The sequence below is a fragment of the Dasypus novemcinctus genome, chromosome 30 (genome assembly GCF_030445035.2).
Source record: "Dasypus novemcinctus isolate mDasNov1 chromosome 30, mDasNov1.1.hap2, whole genome shotgun sequence".
NCBI classification, from domain to species: Eukaryota; Metazoa; Chordata; class Mammalia; order Cingulata; family Dasypodidae; genus Dasypus; species Dasypus novemcinctus.
Genome location: NC_080702.1, coordinates 45,721,785 through 45,736,294, shown reverse-complemented (window position 1 = coordinate 45,736,294; position 14,510 = coordinate 45,721,785). Strand labels below are relative to the sequence as shown.

General features: G+C 36.5%; 1 protein-coding gene across 1 annotated transcript; it reads right to left on the bottom strand.

The window, feature by feature from the left end:
- Positions 1-647: 647 nt before the first annotated feature.
- On the bottom strand, positions 648-1,637 carry LOC101410887 (olfactory receptor 7A10-like). Its single transcript, XM_004476390.3, has one exon. The coding sequence runs from the start codon at positions 1,635-1,637 to the stop codon at positions 648-650; it is 990 nt and encodes a 329-aa protein (XP_004476447.1).
- Between the last annotated feature and the right edge of the window lie 12,873 nt (positions 1,638-14,510).

Below are 14,510 nucleotides of genomic sequence, written 5' to 3'. Positions count from 1 at the left end.
TGTGGAGTATACCTTTCCGGTTTAATGAAATTGTTCTAAAATTTTTGAGATGATGAATATACAACACTGAGATAATACTAAAAACCATTGATTATACACTTTGGATAGAATAACTAGAAACATCAGCTCTATGCTGTGGAGGAAATATAGAGAGATTGAGAGGTGCGGAATTCTCTTGTTTCATTGTTTTTTATTAGAATTATTTAAATAATGAAAATGCTCTAATAATGATAAAAGTGGTAAATGCACAATTATGTGATTATAGCAAATACAGTTGATTGTAGAAATTGAATGAATTGTAAGTTTGTCAATATGTATCTACAAAATCAATTTTGATACTTTTTAAAAAAGTGGTCGCTTTGTCCTGGCAGCAAATGCAGTACCCCTTTATCCTGACAATTATCTCTGACAATTTTATAAATACCAAATTACATATATTAACTATTTTGTTTCTGAAAATTCAGGCAACTGTTTCTGACTTTAATACTGATTCTAGAGACTACTATAAGAGAGACTATTTGATTCAAAATAAAATATGGAAGAAAGAGGTGATTTGGTAAATAAAATTTAAAGAAGTAGAATGCTGAAAATTTGGCAAGTAACGTAATTTTTCTATACACTTATGAGAGTATCTAAATTTTGATCTCTCAGTTTTCAACTCTGTTAATCAGGGGCATTTTTCTAAATTTGATGCAAATAATCCTTTCATAGAAAGAGTGCTTGTCAACATTTTTAAAGGCAAGCTTTATGTCCTTGTTTCTAAGACTATAGATAAAGGGGTTCATCATGGGAGTGACCACCGTGTACATCACTGAGGCTATTGCATTTGCCCTTGGGTTTTGAGTAGCAGCAGAACTAAGATACACCCCAAGACATGTACCATAAAACAAGGACATTACTGAGAGGTGAGACCCACAAGTAGAAAAAGCTTTATGCTTTCCCCCAGCTGTTGAAATTCTCAAAATGGAGGATACAATTTTAGAGTAAGAGAAAAGGATTCCAGTGAGTGGAATAACTCCCAGAAGTCCAAATGCAAAATACAGCACTAATTCATTGAGGAAAGTATCAGAACAAGCAAGTTGGATAACCTGATTAATTTCACAGAAAAAATGGGGGATTTCCAACACTGTACAAAAAGACAACCGCAAAACCATTAAGCCATGTAAAAGAGACACTAAAACACTCAATAACCAGCATGCCAGCAGCAGGAAGCCACAGAGCTGTGGGTTCATGATGACTGTGTAGTGCAGAGGGTGACAGATGGCCACAAAGCGGTCATAGGACATCACCGTCAAGAGGTAGCTATCTAATTGTCCAAAAAGCATGAAAAAATACATCTGGATGATGCAGGTTTCATAAGTTATAATTTTACTTTCTGTCTGTAAGTTCAGAAGCATCTTTGGGACAGTGGTAGAGGTGAAACAGATATCTGTAAAAGACAAGTTAGAGAGGAAGAAGTACATGGGTGTGTGGAGATGGGAGTCTGAGATGATGGCCAGGATGATGAGCAAGTTACCAATGAAGGTGACCATGTACATAATCAAGAACAGTCCAAAGAGAAATGGCTGCACTTCAGTATCTTCTGAGAGACCCAGGAGGATAAATTCTGAAACGTATGTTTGGTTTTCTGGTTCCATGTAGCTGATGATACTACTGGAAAAGAGAGCAGAGAAATGCAGATTTAGCCACAAGCAGGAAGCAGCAAATTATCATAACTTCTAAAGTTTGCAAACTCATTAAGTTAATGATTTTTTATTAGATAGATAGATTGATTGATAGATAAAAAGATAGAAAGAAAGAGAGATAATATGTAGAACCCTTTACCTGAATATACCAGGGAAAACAAATACTCTTTCATCTCATTCATTCTATTTCTAACTTGCTATCCTTGTCCATAATTGTGAACATTTTCTCACAGCAATACTTTACATTAAAAATTCTTTTAGAATTGATTATAATCAGTAAATATTTTGACTGCTCATTTTCTACCTTGTGAAGAAAACCTTGGGGTAATGGATATTAATGATGTTTGCACAATATTCTGAATATAATTGATATTACAAAATTGAATACTTGAAAATGAATAAAAAGGGAAATATTAAGTTTTATATAAGTAGTACAATAAAAAGATGAAAGTAATTAATTAAATGATTAGAGGTAATCTGGTTTAAGTAAAATAAACACTGTATTATAAAGTTGAAGTTTCTTTCCAAACTGATCTTTTTTAAAAAAGAAACCTAGATCACACTTAATGTTACATTAAAAAATATGAGGCTCCCATATACCCCAATCCCCACACCTCCCACTGCTCCCACATCAACAAGTTCTGTCAGTAGTGTGGTGCATTCACTGCATTTGATGAATACATTTTGGAGCACTGCTACACAGCATGCATTACAGACTCTGTTGCAGTTTACAGTCTTTCCCAATCCATTCAGTCAAACTTGATCTTATGTTCAACTCAATCCAGGTCTAAATGCTAGCAAATAATTTTTAGGATATTGAAAAACGAATTCTAAAATTCACATGGAAAGATAAAAAACATAGAAAACTAATATAACACTGAAGAAGATAATGAAAGTTTAGGAAATATTTTACCTAATACTTCCTAGCTAGCCTAAACAATACTGAAGAACAAGAATATTGTTCTTCACACTAACTGCTATCAAGATATACTATAATAAAGTGATCAAACACTATTGCCTTGTTGAAATAAACATATAAACTAATGTTAGAGAGCCGAGAAATAGATACAAACAAATGCTGTCTGGTTATCTGTGACAAGGAGAAAAGTCAATTCGAAAGAGAAAGGATACGCTTTTTAGCAAATTTTGCTGGAACAATGGCATGCAAATGTGCAGACTTAAAGGAAAGTAGACACAGATTGTATATATTACATAAATTAACTCAATGTGAATGACACAATTATATGTAAAACGTGAAGTATGAAATTTCTAGAAGGAAACATAAATGAAAATCAAGTGTCATTGGTTTGTCGATGAGTGTTCAGTTATAGCACCCAAAGGACTATGCATGGTAAAAGAAACTGTGTAAGTTATATATTATTAAAATGCAAAACATCTGTTCTGTGAAAGTCATTGGTAAGGGAATGAAAAGAGAATCAATAGACTTGGAAAAATATTTGCAAGACACATATAAATTATTTGTATTAAAAATAGAACACTTAACACACAACAATAAGAATGCAGACAGCCTTTTAAAAATGGGCAAAATATCTAAGGAGAATCTTAACCAAGAACATGCATAATTGTCAAATAAACATATGCCAAAAGATGCTCAAAATTATTTGTCATTAATGAAATGTAAAATTAAAACTGCAATGATATATTAACACATGCTTATTAAAATAGATAAACACATAAACATGGACAATACTAATTGCTTATGATCATATGAAGCAATATGAGTGTCATTCATTGCTAGTGAAAATACAAAATAAACCAAATGTTACAGACAAAAGATAGTTGAGCAATTTCTTGTAAAACTAAACCCAATTTTACCATACAACCCAGCAATTGTCCTCATAGTTATAGATGAAGCTTATTTGGAAACACAATTCCCCACACAAAAAAACATACGAATTTTTATAGGCATTTTATTTATACTCTTCAAAACCTGAAAGCAATGAAGTTTTACTTCAGTAAGTGAGTAGATAAACACACTGTGCTGTATCTCTTAAAGAGGAATATTAGTCAATGATGAAAATGAAACAGTCCATCCACTCACAAAAGAAAGGCTGAATCTCAAATGATTCATGTTAAAGAAACTACTCTAAAAATGCATTATATATATATAATATATAATATATATAATTTCAATTACATGACCTGGATAAGGCAGAAGAACCAAAAATAGAATGGTTGTGAGGGACTTAGGGAGAGAGGAGGAAGGTTGAAAAGGTGAAGTATACAAAAGCTGTTAGATGTGTGAAACTATTCTGTACAATAATTGTCAAACAACGATATTGTGCACTTGTAAAAACAAATTGAACACGACAATACAAGGAGCAAATGTTAATGTATGAAAAATATATATTCAATAGTTCAAGAGAATTCTATGATCAAATGCAAAATGTTCAAAAACAACCTAACTGTATTACAGTCTATGACATACAGTCTTGGGAGTTTATGCTGGAAAAAGCTGCTGAAATAATAATAGTGGATATGAATTGAGTCTGTAAAATGAAGTGAATGGACACCGTGTGTTAGTACTGTACTCTAGCTATAGAGTTATATCCCCCCATGATTTGGGTTAACAACTCTTCTAATTCTATATATGTTCATTGATATCAAGCAGTGAAGTAAATGTCTAACAGATGGAAGGAATACGTTTCTCATTGTGGAATGGGAGGTTACAGATAAACAAAGGGAGGAAGCTGGACTGTACTATGTGGTCATGGTTTAGAGTTAGACACATTAGTAGGAACTCGTGAATGTGAATAGAGATAGAGAGGCTTGCACATTGAAATATTTAGATATATGTATATACACATGACAGTGCACACACATATATTTCCTTACAGTCTCCACGGGTATGATAAGTAGCATGGTGCACATAAATCATAAACATTGGACATTAACATAATTCTCTAAGAAGAGCTCTCTGGCTGTAATAACTGATTGCAGGATTGTGAATAGAATTGTACAAGAAGGGCCTGGACACCTTCCAATACCAGAAATTAAACAAGAGTTAAAATAAAATGCCCAATTGTAGGTATATCTCCAATGTACCGATGGCATGAAGGAAAGAACCTCTATGGCCAACATTGGAAGAAACAGATTAAGAAAAATGTTATATTGTATTACAACCCAAAGTATAAAATAAATGTCATGAGTAAATACTGAGATAAACAAATAGTTGATTAAATAACTAAGAGGCACTACCCATGTAGAAGAATTTCAATAAATTATGTAGACATTGCATGCTCAGGGATGTGGAGCATAAATACACTCCTGAATGTGGGCTTCACATAGTGAATTGTTTTCACAGGTGATATAGGGAAAGGCAGAGAACTGAGGAAATTTTTGTAGGGGAACCTCAAAACACTGCTGATCAAAGTTATCATCGAAGGTGATAAATCATGTTGGTAAGATGCAACCTAGATATGATGTGATGAAAATGACACTTTATCTCTGGAGTTTTCCTTCCAAAAATAATTCTAATCTAAGCTTGAGAAGAACATCATACAAATTCCAAATGAGGGATATATTTAAAAAGACCTGTCCCAGACTTCTCAAAACTATCCAGTCATGAAAAATGAGAAGTTGTCCCCATCACAAAGGAAGTAAGAATTTATGACAAGTAAATGTAAATTTTGTTGTGGGAAACTGGCTTATCTGTTCCCTATTTGATGCACTTGTCCCCAGTTATTGTAAACATTGCCATGCTGATGAGGAACACCTGCTTTGGAGTTCCTAATAAAGATGATGTGGAAACTAGGGTCGAGGCTTTCAGTTCTAGAAGCTGTGAGTCCCCTGGTTCAATCCTTGGTTCCTCTCTCATATTTCTCTTTGTCCTTTATTTCTGTAAGTTCTGTATCACCTTTCCTTCAAGCAAACCTATTGCTGAGCTGGTCCTCAGCAACTGGTGCCCAATGTGGAAGAAGGCTCATTTGGGTGAAACTAAAATTTGGTGTAATAGCATAAAGCCAGGAGGGGCACAGAAAGCATTCCAAGTCCTCAATAAGTGAGGACTCTCTGGTTTGGTTTTGCAGGGTTATGATTGGAAACAGAGACAGTTCAACAAAATATCACCCATATTTATGTCTCTTGAAACAACTTCTAAAAGGAAAAGGAGCTAAGGTAATTGAGCCTTGTATTTTGTAATTCTTACAGATTATAGAGCAATATTGCTCGTGCTTCCTAACAATAGGGAGCTTAGAATTAGGAGACTGGGAAAAAAGGGAAAAGTGTTAGAAAAATTACCTGTATGAGGTGTTCTGCTCCTATTACTATCTCACCCACTTTGATTGTAATTAAATCTGTTGTAGAACCTTTGCAAACAGAAGAGGATGAAGATAGAGAATGTCAGGAAATACCTCCCATTATCTTGCCTTCGGCCCCTTCATTAAATGACTTTAGAAAATCATTTTTCCACAACAATCATTTATTTTGTATGGGAGTTGGCAATAATAGGAGAAAAGGGGTGAGCAATTTTGGAGACTCTACTATTCTTGAATTTTTAAATACATTTAATGCCGTTCTAAATTATAGTTTATTAGGAAATAAAAGTATTGATGAAATGCAAAATTCTATGTGTATCAAACTCCAAGTCATTCCAAACACAATTTCATGTCTTGGATGAGAATATCATACTGCTGAGAGTCTGCCATTCTTTGTCAATTAGAACAGAATGGTGAAGCCATTTCCTAAAGTAATTGAATAAAACAATGAATATAAAATGTCTGGCATTGTGCTTAGATTTAATAGGAAATATTTTAAAATATTGATTAAACCTCACCCAGACTCAACCCCAAATTTCCTTCTCCATGTCTACTGTGCTATTTCCAGTCCTCATCATCTCTCTGGTGTTTTGACAACTGAAATAGTCACATGATCCATAGAGCACTTTTGACAGGGTTAGACTATTCATGAACAAAATCATCTAAAACAGCTGCATTAATGCTCCAAAAACTTAAAGCATGAAGATGCATACTTGGAACAAAACACAAGGCTATCTGTTATGTAGCTGCTGCCAAATTTGTCTGACTCATGTTCCACTTTTCCCTTCCTTTCACTTCAATGATCATCAAATAAATGAAGTACTTTTTAAAATTTAATTTAATTTTATTTGTTTATTTTACATGTTACATCAAAAAATATAAGAGGCTCCCATATACCCCACATCCCCCTCACCGCACTCCTCTCACATCAACAACCACTTTCATGACTGTGGCACATTCATTACATTTGGTGAATACATTTTGGAGCACTACTGTACCACATAGATAATAGTTTACATTTTAGTTTACACTTTCCCCCAATCTATTCAATGGGTTATGGCAAGATATATAATGTCCAGCAATTGTCCCTGCAATGTCATATAGGACAACTGCAAGTCTTGAAAATGCCCCCACCGCACATCTCTTCTTTGCTCTCTGCCCTCAGCAACTACCCCGGCTACTTTTTCCATATCAATGCTACATATTCTTCCATTACTAGTCACAATAGTTTCATAGTAGAATATCAGTAAGTCCACTCTAACCCATATTTTATTTCTCCATCCTATGGTCCCTGGGATGGTGCTTTTAAAACCTAACCATACCATAAGGTTGGATGATCCCATATTGTTGTCCCTGTCATTTCTTCTTGTTCTGGTTCTAACAAATTGTCCTCCTGGACTTACTCCAATTCCTAATTGAAACCTCAGTACAATTGGCAGCTTCCTTGTGAAGTTTTCACTAACCTCTACAAGGTACATTCAAAGATTGGATCTGCTTCACCAAGATTTCCAGACTTCTCAGGATATTGCGTGTACTCACTTGAATATGCCTTATGCTTTTGAGATGTAATTTCCTTGATACAAAGAAAAATGACATGTCATTTTTTTATCCTAGCATGATATTTAGTGGCTGCCTTGAAGTATTTGATGACTAAATGCTGAATGTCTAAAAGAAGAATTGAATGAATATGGTTATAGGGATAGTTCCTATAATTGTAGAATAAGAAGAAATAGTGAAACAAGGAAAATGCTGGTGAAAGAAGGAAACGCAGTGAATGAGTGCCAATGCATTTTTTCCTTGAGTCTAAGTTGAGACTTAGAGACTAGACAGATTGGGAAAAAATTTTATTTTAGTGTACCCATTATCTCCCTCCATAATCAGACTTTTAAAGTAGGCAAGGCACTGTGTAATTAAGCTTGCTTTACATATGTACCCGGTTGTTGCCCTAAAATTACTACCAATAAAAGAGGTTCATAGAGTCATAATAAATTTACCCAGCACCTGTGAATTTTCTGTGATTCAAAGTGAAGTTATCAGAGAAGGGTCTTAGTTCACCAATGCAGATTCGTCCTCAATTGATGAATGAAGTTGGAAACCCTGCTCCCAGGAATGGCAGAGAGATGGAACCACTCATGAGATCTCTAGAAGACACAGTTGTCTTTTCTATCACCAGAGATTAGTAAAGGAGACTAGGGATATTGTAGCTGAAGCATTTAGAGTTTCTATACCATTAGGGATTTAATTCCCATGAGCATCATTAATGAAGTATTTTTTTATCACTCTACTTCCTGAGATTTTAGTTCTATGGAGGAAAGAGAAAATCACCCTGCAAACTTGTGCTGACCTAGACCCTTGGGAAACAGCTTTGGAGCTACATATTCAATCACTTATCCCAGTAGATACCCTCCACCCATAAGGAGTCACTTCTCTTTATGTGTGGGCTCTAGTATGGCAAGGATTACCAAAAGTATTTCCCTATCTCTGATTATAGATAGAGATTCTGAATACATTAAAGTAGCCCTGTACCCATTGTATTTGACTCTCATATATGTGGTTGCCCTCTCTAAACAAGATTTCCTCTGATCTCACTTTTTCCCATTTCCCCCCATAGTTAGCACTGTCTGTTTTCCTCAATCAACCATTTGTTTTCTCATTCATGTAACTAAAATTATTCAGCAATACTAGATGTTATGCACTAAACTATGTTCTGGGGTGGGAAAAAAAAACTGGGTTCCGTATTGTGGCTTCTTTCAAACAGCTAATAGAAAAAAACAGTCAAAGGTCATGAAATAAATTAATGTAAATACAGATAGTGATATTGTAGTCCTGGTGAAATTACAATTACATATGGATAAGGATCAGCTTTTTCCTTGATCCTGAGAGTACACCTGGGGGACTTATAGGTATTATGTTGAAGCTATAGATCACTTTGGATAGTATGACTGGAAGTCAAAAATGAGTTCATGTGCATATTATTCATAGATACAGAGAATTTGGAGAATCTGTCAACAAATATTTCACCATCAAGAAATATTAGAGGGAATTCTGCTAGTTTAAAGAAACAGGAAAGAAAAGATTAGAGGATAGCATAGGAAGTAAGTATATTTATTAAGAATAACTAAAATAATAAAAAGAAAAAAAAGAAATATAACATTTATAAAGCTAAATGTAAAATGGCTAATGTAAGTACTGCCTTAACTGTAATAAAATTGAATGCTAATGGATTAAACTCTACCATCAAAAGACACAGATTTGCAGAATTGCTAAGAAAATATAACCCATCCATATATGCTATCTACAAGAAACTCAACCTAGATTCAAGGACACAAAACAGGTTGCAAATGAAAGGAATTAGAGCACTGTTACATGGAAACAATGCCCAAAATATGGCAGGAATGGTTATACTAAAGTCTATAAAATAGACTTTAAATGCAAATTGTTCTAAGAGACAGAGAAGGACAAAAGGGGAAATATTCCAAGAAGAAAGAACAGTCATAAATATTTGTGTACCAAAAATACTTGAGGTAAAAACTGGCAAAATTAAAGGGAGAAAGAGATGCCTCTAAAATCAGTGTGGTGGACTTCTATACACCAAAATCACAATTAGGCAGGTCATCCTAATGGGCGAATTAAAGAATCAGAGACCTTGAATCATATGTTAGTGGAACTAGATCTAATGGATTTATGCAGAACATTAAATCCGAAAACATCAGGATACTTATTCTCCTTGAGTACTCATGGATCAATCTCAAGGGTAGACCATATGCAAGATCATAAAACATGTCTCAACAACTTTAGAAATATTGAAATTATGCAAAACACTTTCTCTGACTGCAGTGAAATGAAGTTGGAAATCAGTGACAGATGAGGAACAGTACTTGGAAAAATATATGGAACTTAAACACACCCTTTACCAATCAGTTTGTCATGGAGGAATTTTCGAGAAAAAATTGTAGCTACCTTGAAGCAAAAGAAAATGATAAAAGACATATTAAAATTTATGGGATGCAGCTAAATAGTGCCAAGAAGGAATTTCACAGTCTTTATTTTTTAATTTTTTAATTCATTTTGTAAAAATATTACATTCAAAAAATATGAGGTCCCATTCAACCCCACCACCCCCACCCCACCACTCCCCCCCAGCAACACTCACTCCCATCATCATGACATATCCATTGCATTTGGTAAGTATATCTCTGGATATCGCTGCATCTCATGGTCAATGGTCCACATCATAGCCCATACTCTCCCACGTTCCATCCAGTGGGCCCTGGGAGGATCTACAGTGTCCGGTAATTGTCCCTGAAGCACCACCCAGGACAACTCCAAGTCCCGAAAACAACTCCACATCTCATCTCTTCCTCCCATTCCCCGCACCTAGCAGCCACCATGGCCACTTTTCCCACACCAATTCCACATTTTCTCTGTGGTCCTTGGATTGGTTGTGTCCATTGCACCTCTATGTCAAGAGGAGGCTTAGACCACATGGATACTGGATGCAATCCTCCTGCTTTCAGTTGTAGGCACTCTAGGCTCCATGGTGTGGTGGTTGACATTCAATTCCATGTTAGCTGAGTGGGGTAAGTCCAATAAATCAGAGTATAGGAGTTGAAGTCTGTTAAGGCTCAGGGCCTGGCTATCATATTGTCAGTCCAGAGATTCAAATCCCCTAGATATAACTTAAACCCCAGCACCAACTACAATTCCAGTAAAGTAGCATGAAAGCCTTGTGAAAAGAGATCCCATCTGTGTACAGCTCCATCACGCAGAAACACCAGCTCCAAAGAAGGGCCAACTGACATGGCAGTGAACCCCATCTGCCATGACTCTAGAACCTGTGGGTATCTTTAGCCCTCAAAAGAACCAATACCTGGGATTGTATCTACTTTATCTGTCTCTGAGACTCTGTTCAGGTGTCCATAAGGGCAATCCTTCTGATATCCTCCAGACTCTTTTTTAGAGACTTATAGCCATATAAATTCATTTGTCCTTTCCATTTCACCCTTAATTTAGGTCAAACAGCATTTTTAACTCCTGTTATTATATGTAGACAGGGATATTCTGTTGGTCCGCATTGAACCTTTAATTCAAGGTCATTTTCTAGTTGCATCATCAGTTGGTACTTGGTAGTGATCCCTCAGTGCCAGGGAGGCTCATCCCCGGGTGTCATGTCCCACGCTGGGGGGAAGGCATTGCATTTACATGCTGAGTTTGGCTTCAAGACTGGCCACATTTGAGTAACATAAAGGCTGTCAGGAGGAAACTCCCAGGCACAGTGCTACTCTAGGCCTTATTCTTATTTCAGGCATATAGGCTCACGAGCATAGCCATTAGTATCAGGGGCTCTCTGTTGGACCCTCATTCCATCCTGGACCTTACCTTTGCATCTGGGGACTGCCACTGCTCCCTGAGGGACCACGACAGAGCACCCCGAGCCAGGAACCCAGTACCCCCCCCAGCTGTAGTTTTTAATTGTTGCCACTATGAGTATATCCAAACATTACCATGCACCCTGGACATATGCCCTGTAGAGCTCCCTGTCAACCATATATCATCTGTCAATAACATCCCATACCAGTATTCCTCTGCTGCCATTGTTGAACCACTCTGTGATCCAAAACTTCCTGAAAAGTGAAGCCCAATATAATGTCAGGATCCCTTACTAGTAAAATGGAATATAGTGATGGGTTTAAAGGTTAGATATAGAATACAAATAGATTTGGAAAAATTCTACATCCTATCTTTTTCTTTTCTTTTTTCCTAATTATTGAGCTTCTCTTCACAAGAGCCCTAGATCACAGTAATTCATATATACAATATACGGTACTCCCACACATCCAACATAAAACCTTTTCCCTTCCACAGCCATAATCTTTTAACTTATTCATATCATATTTACTGAAACTGATGTACAGACTCTGAGACAATAGCTTTCGAACAAGGTGACATCTGTGTTTACATTGTGGTCCATACTTTAGGATATACAGTTTTCTAAATTTTTAGTTATCCTATGTTTTACATTATGGTATACATTATTAGTCTGTCGTGCCCTATATGTTTATGGTGTAATATTACATGTTTTATATCCATCCTTGTGTACTCTCGTGAAACTCCTCTCTTACCCCACATTTACCTTGGTTCCATCCATTCAACATACATTTTCTCCTCCCCTTGGGGCCCACAGTGACAACCAACCTCCATTTCCTGAGGAGCCATGTCCAGAGATACTTGCAAGGTGTTCAGGGCATGACTTGCTCAACTGCCTCAATTCGCTAGGAGCCACCCTTTCTCGAGAGAGTTACAGTTCCCTCTATTTGATGGCATTAGTCCTCCCCAGGATGTGGGTCCACCCCCACTCTCACTACTTGGGTCTCTACCCAATGGTGCCACCCACTCTGGCAAAATGAGCATTCAGACATTCCCCAGGAGTCCATCCCACATCAGACCATCCCCTCTGAACATCCTAAACAGGTAACCCTCCTAATTATATTTTGATACGATTTTCTCAGCATTTTACTCTCAACCAACACCTGACACTCTCCTATGTTCGTATGTTGCCCCTCCCTCCCCCCAATTTTTGGGCAATATTTCCCATCCATCCATCCCCAGCCCCCCTAAAACCCGCAAAACCCCACTGAAAGGTAACTCCTTGCCTCCATTTTATCTCTTCTTTGTGCTCACACGTACCGCCAGCTCTTCATAGATTCCACCCCTGCAGACATCAGCTCACATCCTTCCTCCACCCCCCAATTTCCTGTAAGCCTCTTTTCCAGTCTCTAGCTCTCAGAGGCAGCTTGCTTATTTCATATCATTGAGGTCATGTAGTATTTGTCCTTCAATGCTTGGGTTGCTTCACTCAACATAAGGTTCTCAAAATTCATCCATGTTATCACGTGTGTTTGTAGTGTATTTGTTCTTACAGCCGAGTAGTATTCCATTGGGTGTATATACCACATTTTATTGATTCACTCATCTGTTGATGGGCATTTGGGTTGATTCCAACTTGTGGCGATAGTGAACAATGCTGCTATGAACATTGATGTACATATATCGGTTTGTGTCCTTGTTTTCAGTTCTGCTGGGTATATACCCAGCAGTGGTATTGCTGGCTCATATGGCAAATCTATGGTTAGTTTTTTGAGAAACCACCAAACTGTCCTCCAGAATGGTTGGATCCTCCTGCATTCCCACCAGCAGTGGATGAGTGTTCCCCTTTCTTCACATACTCTCCAGCATTTGTATTCTTCTGGTTTTTTCATAGCTGCCAATCTTATGGGAGTAAGATGGTATCTCATTGTAGTTTTGATTTGCATTTCCCTGATAGCTAGAGATTTGGAGCATTTGTTCATGTGCTTTTTAGCCATTTGTATTTCTTCTTTGGAGAAGTGTCTGTTTAGATCTTTTTCCCATTTTTTAAATGGGTTGTTTATCTTTTTATTTTCAAGATATATGAGTTCTTTATATATGCAAGTTATAAGTCTCTTATCAGATATATGGTTGCCAAATATTTTCTCCCATTGTGTGGGTTCCCTTTTTACTTTCTTGACAAACTCCTTTGAGGTGCAGGAGGCTTTAATTTTGAGGAAGTCCCATTTATCTATTAGTTCTTTTGCTGCTTGTGCTTTTGGTGGGATATTCATGCATCCATTTCCTATTACAAGGTCCTGTAGATGTTTCCCTACACTGCGTTCCAAGGTCTTTATGGTCTTGGCTCTTATATTTAGGTCTTTGATCCATCTTGAGTTGATCTTTGTATAAGGTGTGAGATAGAAGTCCTCTTTCATTCTTCTACATATCGCTATCCAGTTCTCCAGGCTCCTTTTGTTGAATAGGCCATTCTCTCCCATTTGAGAGGGTTTGGTGGCTTTATCAAATATTATATCGCTACATATATGAGGTTCTATATCAGAACTTTCAATTCAATTCCATTGGCCTGTGTGTCTCTCTTATGCCAATACCATGCTGTTTTCACTACTGTAGCTTTGTAGTATGTTTTGAAGTCAGGTAGTGTGATTCCTCCAATTTCTTTTTTCTTTTTCAACATGTCTTTGGCTATTCGGGGTCTCTTTCCTTTCCAAATAAATTTCATAGTTAGTTTTTCTAGTTCCTTAAAGAAGGCTGTGTTGATTTTCATTGGGATTGCATTGAATGTGTAGATCAGTTTTGGTAGGAAAGACATCTTAATAATATTGAGTCTTCCTATCCATGAACAAGGAATATTCTTCCATTTATTTAGGTCTTCTTTGATTTCCTTGAACAGTCGTATAATTCTCAGTGTATAAGTTTTTTACATCTTTAGTTAAATTTATTCCTAAATATTTGATTGTTTTTTACAATTTTAAATGGTATTTGTTTCTTGATTTCCTCCTGATCTTGCTCATTATTGGTGTACAAAAATGCTACTGATTTTTGCGCATTGATCTTATAACCTGCGAGTTTACTAAACTCATTTATGAGTTCTAGAAGCTTTGTTGTAGACCTCTCAGTGTTTTCTATGTATAGGATCATGTCATTTGCAAATAATGAAATTTTGACTTCTTCCTTTCCA

Excerpts from the sequence above, each read along its gene's own strand:
- LOC101410887 (XM_004476390.3), bottom strand. The coding sequence starts at position 1,637 with ATGGAACCAGAAAACCAAACATACGTTTCAGAATTTATCCTCCTGGGT.